Source organism: Cajanus cajan, chromosome 2, assembly GCF_000230855.2.
Source record: "Cajanus cajan strain Asha chromosome 2, NIPB_CcT2T_4, whole genome shotgun sequence".
Lineage (NCBI taxonomy): Eukaryota > Viridiplantae > Streptophyta > Magnoliopsida > Fabales > Fabaceae > Cajanus > Cajanus cajan.
The window spans coordinates 2835872-2844900 of NC_138518.1; the positions used below are offsets into that span (position 1 = coordinate 2835872).

Genomic DNA, 9029 nt, shown 5'->3' on the forward strand with positions numbered 1-9029 from the left:
ATATTCAACTAATCCATTTAATTTTTGTTGAGACATTATTGATCTTAAACAATATTTAATTAATTTGTTTTAAAAAATTATTTTAGTCGATGCAATACTTACAGAAAATATTAACATTATTCTATTGTAACGACTTGTCGTGGTCCCTATACTTAGTAGAATCACACTAATAAACTAGTCAACTAAGAAAAGATATTAAAATTGAATAACTTATACATACATGTATATATATAAATAATAATAACTAAGTTTCTATGAACAAAACATAACCCCATATATGTACAGTCATCCCAAAAATAATATCACCCTAGTGTCGATCAAGTACAGACAAAACAGTTACCCAAAATGGTAACTCTAATACGAGGATAAAACTCCACGTCCCGCAGCGGTCACCTCAACTCCAAGCTAGCCCTGATTTGCTCTCATACAATATATGATCATCGTAGTTCATCCACATGGAAACAAAAGGTTAAGCTAGAGTTTAATAAACAACCATACAAGTATAGAACAATAATCTATACTACTCAATCATCCAACTATCAATCCTGAAGTCAAACACTATACACTTCATCATAATAGTAATCATGCAATAAAATGCAACTCATGACAGATATCAATGAATATCAATCATCTAATGTGTCGTCACGCATTCACCTAGGAGATCTCCCTAACAGCAGAGCAGTATAAGTGACATCCCAATCCTACCGAAATTACCCCAATCGCGCCTGCTTGGTCATAGCTAAACAGGATATAAATCCTCACTCGAGTTTTCTCGGATGATGTCACTTACACACTTGGAAGTCTAGTTCCACCGTCAGGTATAGCACAGCTGGATACAGGCTTACCACGACCTTGACATGCATTACGAAGTCACTTGTGGAGTTCGCCCACCGACTATCTACAAGAAACCACGCACCTTCCCCAATACTTGGTTAAGGGAATAGCCCTCGACCTCATACCCCGCTCCAACACTAGCTAAAGACTTGGAGGAGACTCACCCAAACTAGTGGCCTATCTAAGCACCACTCTCACCCAAAACCAATGGCCTATCTAAGCATCTCTCTCAAGAACCTCTATGTGAGCGCTTCTAGTTCAAAAATATTTCCCTCTTCTCAAGTCCTAGGCTAGACACAGCCATAAGGCATCAAATACAATAATGCATCCTACATCATACATGACCAATCCACCATCATGATCAATATCATCCTCATATGAACATACACACATGTCATATCATATTTAAACATTCATATATATCATTACCAAGCATACATATGAATCATACACCACCATGCATTATATATCATACATACATGATCAAATCTTCAACTTTAAACATGCATAAGCATCATTTTCACTAAATACTTCTAAACATACTCACGCCTGGCGTAGCTAGCTCGCGCTCGACCTAACATCAAACCCAAGAGCTCTAAGGGTCATTCACGCGCGGCGCAATCAACTTGTGCCCGGCGTCATTCAAACAGAGACTCACAGGAGTCTCCACGCATGGTGAGCCTACCCTGCGCCCGACGCCAAATCAAACAAACACCTCCAAGGGTCTCCACTCCCGACGCGCTCACTTTGCGCACGACGTTGTATCAAAAAAATACCATTCAAGCTACTGTATGATATCGCGCTCGGCTGAACTCATCCAGAGACTCCCATTTGCAATCGCGCCCGGCGTAATCAAGAAATGGTTACTCTGATGAATGCACGCTCGGCGCCAAGAACATGCACCTGCGCAAATTCATACAGCAACCTCCCAAAACTCAAAAAATTCCTTCAAAACCTGAAAATCAGAAGATTTCCACCACATGCAATATAATACTTAGACTCCATACAACTAGAAAACATTCTCATATTCAACATGCACCCATCTGATGCAACAAAATCACCAAAACTCCCCATTTTTCCCAAAACCCCGAAAAATGATCAATTTCTCCAATCCAACCATGGATTCTCAAAATTCATGCATCAATTGAGTTCCTAAACTCACATGCAACTAAACAACATACATTCTAGCTTCCTTCACCTGAAAAATTGGCTCAAAATAGCCAAGATTTGAGAAGAAGAAGAATCTCCTTCAAAGCTTGTCCCGCCAACTTTAATCTACCAAAAGTAAGCTTCCTAGCCTAAATTCCAATAAAAGTGAGAAGGGATTAGTGATCTAGAGAAGAAGAAGAATCAAACAGAGAAATTTGGGAGAGAAAGGAGCTCACGGACCTAGAGTCCTTCTCTCTAGGTTTATTTGAGAATGAGCTTATGAGCCTCTATTATCAAAGAAAGCCTTATATACTCTTCTCTCTAGCCTTAACTAAACCTCTAAATCAACTTACTACGTTACATTCTATAAACAATATATGCATTAACTAATATTTTCACTTTCATTTTCATTAGCATCTATATTATTAACTTGTTCATTCAATGAATAATCACTTGTATTTTCAACTCCACTTTGTATTTGTTTTGATAAATCTATTTAGGGTCCCCTTTTGTGACTCAATTAAAGCATATATTTTTTTTAGTTTTTAATAACTAGATTCAAATTTTCTAGTTGACATTTTAAAATAAAACAATTAATATTTGACATTGTATTAAAATACATATAAGAAATAAATAATTATAAATCAAGAATACAAAGAAAATGTTAGAATAATAAAGCTTGATTGTCAAATGACTATTTTATACAAAAATTTCTTAAAGGTGTTTTGACAAATGACTCTTTCTACCAATAAGAAATCGTTGATCAACTTTTAAATTTAGTAATTTTGAAACATAAATATGCCATGTCAAATAATTGATTAAAAATAATCACAACATTTTATATTATTAAATATAAAAAATAAAATAACATCAATAATTTTATAAGCAATTTTTTATAAATTACAAAAAATATGAAAGAAATTAAAAACAATTTATCAATATGAAAATATTCTCAAGAAATAGTTTCAAACAACAAGACAACATAATTACAATTTTTTATTTATTTATTTATTTTTTAAATTTATGATATTAAATTTATAAGTTTATAACATAAATAACAAGGGGCAAACCAACTATATCACATTTTATAATCCTCCATCCCTTTTTACTAATTTCAGTAACTTCCAATTTTATGCAACGAGTAACCAAGAAGGTAAGAGCAATTAAAATTGATAGAATCATAAAAATAAGAATAATTAAAATGAAAAAATAAATAAAAAATTGTATAAATATAGTGTTAAAAATAAAATATAAAATTTGATAGAAGAAAAAACTACCAAATTTAGTAGCAGGAATAGTCGAATAAGTGTTAAGAACAATATCACACTATCCCAGTTAGGTGTTTTAACTTTCAAACACTTGGTAAAATAAATAAAATTTTAAAAAAAATTCATCTTAAGAATAATGAGTGTTGCAAATAACCAAACACAAAAAATATAAGAAAGAGTAAAATATGACAATCAATAATAAGAAAAAAAGAAAAAAAAATGTAAATTTGGCTTGAATAATTTTTTATTTCTAAAAATTGATGAATTAATACAAACTCAGACAATTGACAATAAAAAATAAATAAATTTTGAAAGAAAAGAAATGAGACTGATAAGTAATTTGAGAATTGAAAATTTGAGATGCAAGGTATATGTAAATATTATGAGAGGTCTAAAAGAATAAGAAAGAATAATTAGGAAATACAAAATGAATGAAATAATTGTAAATTAAAATTAATATTTAAAAAAGATTGTTACACTTATTACAAAATTAATTAATATATTAATATATTTAAATAATAAAAATCTTAATCATAATTAATGTTATTAAAAGAGAATTGATGACTTATGTATTTATTAAGTTAATGAATAATTTTTTAATTAAAAAAATAATATATAAATTCTAGAATCTTAATTGTTTTAAGGGGTCTAAAATAATGATTTTAATGAGTTGATATTGTAGAAAATCTGTGTTCCTATTTTACGGTTTCGTTTGATGGGGTTGAATTATGAAAGATGGAAATGGGTAATAAGAGCATTATCATATTCATATTGTTCTGCTTAATGCTTAATGCTTAATGCTTATTATTTAGTCCCACTTAGTTAATAATTTGTGCAGTGATTGGCAGCCGTTGATGCGGGCAATCCATTTGGAGCAAGATGCCAGCTCACAGCAGACACCCCATGACACATCCCGTGATCCGTCTCCCACTCCCACACCATCGCGCGTGCCAGCCACTCTCCCATCTTCACCTTCTTCTTATATGTCACTAGTCACTACTCACAACTCACACTTCTCACCTTCGCTCACTCACTCTCTCTTCCTCTTCCACAATGTCACCACTGCTCCTCACGCTGCTCTTCCTCTCCTGCGCCCACGCGCGTCTCACACTCGACTTCTACAAGGACACGTGTCCGCAGTTCAGCCAGATCATCCGGGACACCGTCACCGCCAAGCAGATCGCCAGCCCCACCACCGCCGCCGCCACGCTCCGCCTCTTCCTCCACGACTGCCTCCTCCCCAACGGCTGCGACGCCTCCATCCTCCTCTCCACCACGCGCCTGGGCCCCCCCGCCGAGCGCGACGCCGACATCAACCTCTCCCTCCCCGGCGACGCCTTCGACCTCGTGGTCCGCGCCAAGACCGCCCTCGAGCTGGCCTGCCCCAACACCGTGTCCTGCGCCGACATCCTCTCCGCCGCCACCCGCGACCTCCTCACCATGCTGGGCGGCCCCTTCTACCCCGTGTTCCTCGGGCGGCGCGACGGCCGCTCCTCCCTGGCCTCCTCCGTCCCCCTCCACCTCCCCACCCCCTCCATGCCCATCTCCGAAATCCTCCAAATCTTCACCAGCCGCGGCTTCTCCGTCGAGGAATTCGTGGCCCTCTCCGGGGCCCACACCGTTGGTTTCTCCCACTGCTCCGAGTTCATCTCCAACGTCTCCTCCTCCTCCTCCTACAACCCTCGCTTCGCTCAGGCTCTCCACAATGCTTGCGCCCGTTACCCTTCCGACCCCACCTTATCCGTCTTCAACGATGTCATCACCCCCAACAAGTTCGACAACGTTTACTTCCAGAACCTTCCCAAGGGTTTGGGCGTCTTGAAATCCGACCACGGTTTGTATAGCCACCCCCTTACCCGACCCTTCGTCCAAGCCTTTGCCAAGGACCAAGATGCTTTCTTTAAGGTCTTTGCTACCTCCATGCAGAAGCTTAGTCTCTTGGGTGTGCAGACAGGGAGGAAGGGCCAGATCAGACGCAGGTGTGACCAGATTAATTGACTTTTTTTTTCTTCTTCTTCTTCTTTTTGCTTGTCCGAATTTCATGTGATGAGATGAGATGAGACGTCATTTATTTTTTTTTTTAATTATAATATCATCATCATACCTCTTGTCTAATGGTTTTGAGGTTAATTATACTTGGTTACATATACTACTGTACTGCATTGTGTGAGGTGGTAAATGTGGGCATTCATGGGCATTGATTTATTGCTGTTGGATGGATTTTGGATAATAGATGAATCTCACAAGAGTTTTCGTGCTTATTGTGTAAGATTAATAAAATCTCAGCTTTTGTAAATAAGGGCATTCATTCAGGGTTTGTGTTGTACTGAGTTTTTGTTACAGTACATGATAAAATCTCTTACTTTAAGGTTTTTTAGGATGTTGGAAAGTGCTGTCTGGCGTTGAAATTGGCCGGAGTGTTCAGGCTTTTAAGAATTCTGCACAACTATATTCAGAATTAATGAATTGCAAGTAAACAAATTTTAACTGATTTTCTTTTATTTAATATTATTATTTTAAAATATTTTATTTTTATTAACCTTTTTATTCTTGGGAAAAAGAAACTTATTTTCGACCGAGATTATAATAATTGAGTGTGAATAATTTCAAAGAAAGAGACAAGAGAAAGTGAGGGGGCCAGCAATTTAAAATGCTAGATGTGGTAATAGATTTGGCATTGAAGTACGCATTATCTTGGGAAACATAGTTAGGGCTTGTAATAAACTAATAATTATGTGATTGAGTAATGGGCAGTGTGGCTTAAACAATGAAAACGTAACGAGGGGAGAATTTGGCAAGGCAATATTAAAATGCAAGAGATGCCTTTGGATTTTGAAAAACATTTTGTTTGTAGTGTGGCACCAGTTTTGTCCCTTATGGGGTCTTGCTAACAGCTGGTTTTAAGGACCATGCCATGCATGCACCATGCATGATTGCATGTGCATAGATACATTCATACGCGCATTTTATTATACAGCTGCAGTTGTTGCCGTTTTTAATGCAACAGAGGCGCGCCGCATACTCTACATCTACTATAGCTTCTACATTTTTTCTCTTCTATTGGGGTCATTAATTGAACAAAATGGGAAGACAAGTTATAATGTTGAAGACTCAAGATTTTGTAGCTTATAAAATTTATGTCAAAAATGTAAAAATGAAGTGAAACACCAATCCAGAACCAAACAGACTCTTAGGTAGGAAATTGTGTTTGATTTTCAACTCGTGTTTGATGACTGCAATGTACAAAAAAACTTGTTGGGTTATCAGTAATTTCAGTATTGCGAGTAAGATTAATTTCTGGCTTAATAAATTAATAACGATTTATTGAACAGAAAACTCTATTGCTGCGTATGTAAACCAACAATAGCTAAAATATCATGAATGAGATTAGTGAAGGAGTGCTTTGACTATAGGGTGGTGGTATATTTAGGAGGTGCATGTGCACAAGTTAAAAAATGATGTACTGAAATTCGCGGTGATTGAGGAACTAAGCCTAAACCGACAGAGGTTTTGCGTATGGTCAAATGATGAATGTGGTACCAGGCTGGATAATTCCATAATGTTGTTAAGTGGGACCTGGTATCATGTTTCTTTTGCATACTCCACGGGCTAGGTCGTTATCATTTCTAAGGACGTTAAACATCTTTACTCATTAACATGCCCGAAAAGAAAACTTTATTGCCAAATCCCAAACATCTTTGTGATGGTTTGATTTTAGTACACGCGGTTTGGGTTGGTTCCAGACCAATAAGGTTTGTCTCTCCCCTTTTCAATAAAATAAATTAAAAACAAAATCTCAATGGATTCTAAATGTTAAGATTTTCCTTGTTGAGTATCGCTGAATTTGAGTACAGAATTAGAAATTTAGATAAAATTAGAAATGGAAATGACCCATATAGTAAAAGAATTTTCTTTATCCGAGAGCATCTTAAATTTATTAAAGAAAACAATTTAACGGTTCAACTGTTCTCTTTTTCGATTTGGAGATTCCTTTCCACTGTATCTTTTCTGTTTTTGGAGGGTAGAGTGTGGGGACAAACAAACTATCCCTTCTTTTTTTTTATGAGCCCCAAAACTTTGCTCTTTTATGCAAAGTATATCACTATGTTGTTTTTTATTTAATTCATCGTTTCACTCACCATTTGGGCTCACAATATCTCAAAGCCATTTGGGCTTGAACATGTATTTTAGTCTCTTAATTTTGGCGCTGGCCCAGATCTTGTTCAGCTGCATGATCCCAATGTTGGGCCATTGGGTTACTATGATCATTGATCCCACTCCATATTTATATGCTACTCGATTACTCTATGGGTCCACCCTTAGTTTGTGTGATCTGTTTGCCCAAAAGTGCAAAACATCAGCACGTTAATATTTTGGCTTCAAGTGCATGCCTATGTTCATTTGTTAAGGGTAGTTCAACTGTTAAAATCAAGTCATGCAAAAATTTTCTTTGTAGTTTGGTAAGTTTTTGAGATATAAAGTATAATTAATACTACCTCCATTCTTATATACTCCCTTCATTCATTTTATTTGTTAGTTTTTTAGTAAAATTTTGTTTCTATTTACTTATTATATTCAAATTTCAAAACAACATTAATTGTAATGTTATTAATTCTACTCTTACATCTCATCTAATTTTAATTAATTTACATATGACAACTAATATGTATTTATTATGAAGTAAAAATGAAAGAAGCTACAATAAGAAAATATTAAAATCATTATATGAAAAGTAGAAAAATTTATTACATTTCTTAATTTGTATAAAACAATCTTAAACAGCTATTATAAATGAACAGGGTAATATAAGATTGAATTACCTAATTCATCAAGATTAAGTAATTAACAATAAATTTGTCCTATTTATATATTTTTTTCTCAAACCACTCTTATACTATGCATGTTTCCTAATTAATACTCATATTTTCTAACCAATTAAAATACATGTTGTATCCTATTTATATCTCCTAATTAATACTCAATTTTATCCTAACTAATTAGAGTGCGTCTTTTAAATAGTTTATAATTGATGCATTTTACCAAATTAAAATAACACATTTTAATTAAAAGTATTTTAGTCTAAAAATAATTAATATATGATATAATATGAATTAAATCTTATATAAAGGAATAAATAATTGTTTTAAATTGAGTCTCATAAATAAAAACAATAATAATAATAATAAATGTTACAAAAACATGCTAGAGTAACTTGTTAACCCTCTTCTTAACCTGGTTTGTTAGGAAATAGAAAACTAAGAGGCACGTTTAACAATTTTTTTATAAATAAAAATTACTTAATATAAAATATAATCATATTCCTTATCAAAAGCTATGAGACCTACAGATAAAAACAATATTCCTTAACAAAAGAAAATTACCATATTATGCATAAAACGTTAATTTAAATTAATAGTCATTTATAGTTTATCCCTTTTTCTATAGATCTAAAAAAAATCATATGGAATCAAGTTAGGTATAAATCTAAAGTATGGATTGAAAATGACCTTAAGATAAATTAGGTCTTCCTTACCTGTTTTTCAATGTTACTAATTATTCACATTGTTGACCAAATATAAATTTGGTATCACCAAGTGATCTAAATATTACTTACCTGTTTTTCAATGTAACCAATTCACATTCTGGACAAAATAATGCAATGCAGGAGGAAAAACAAAATCCTTTAGGCCCACAAATTATCGTAAATTCTAACTTTCAAACAGTGCTACAGTCGCAACTAAAAGCGAAAGTTACCTTTAAGTTTGGGTCTGATAACCC

General features: G+C 34.6%; 1 protein-coding gene across 1 annotated transcript; it reads left to right on the plus strand.

The window, feature by feature from the left end:
- The first annotated feature begins 4253 nt into the window (after positions 1-4253).
- On the plus strand, positions 4254-5563 carry LOC109788446 (Peroxidase superfamily protein). The gene has a single exon (XM_020347174.3). It carries the CDS (start codon positions 4305-4307, stop codon positions 5247-5249), a length of 945 nt encoding a protein of 314 aa, XP_020202763.2. The 5' UTR covers positions 4254-4304; the 3' UTR covers positions 5250-5563.
- Positions 5564-9029: the final 3466 nt, after the last annotated feature.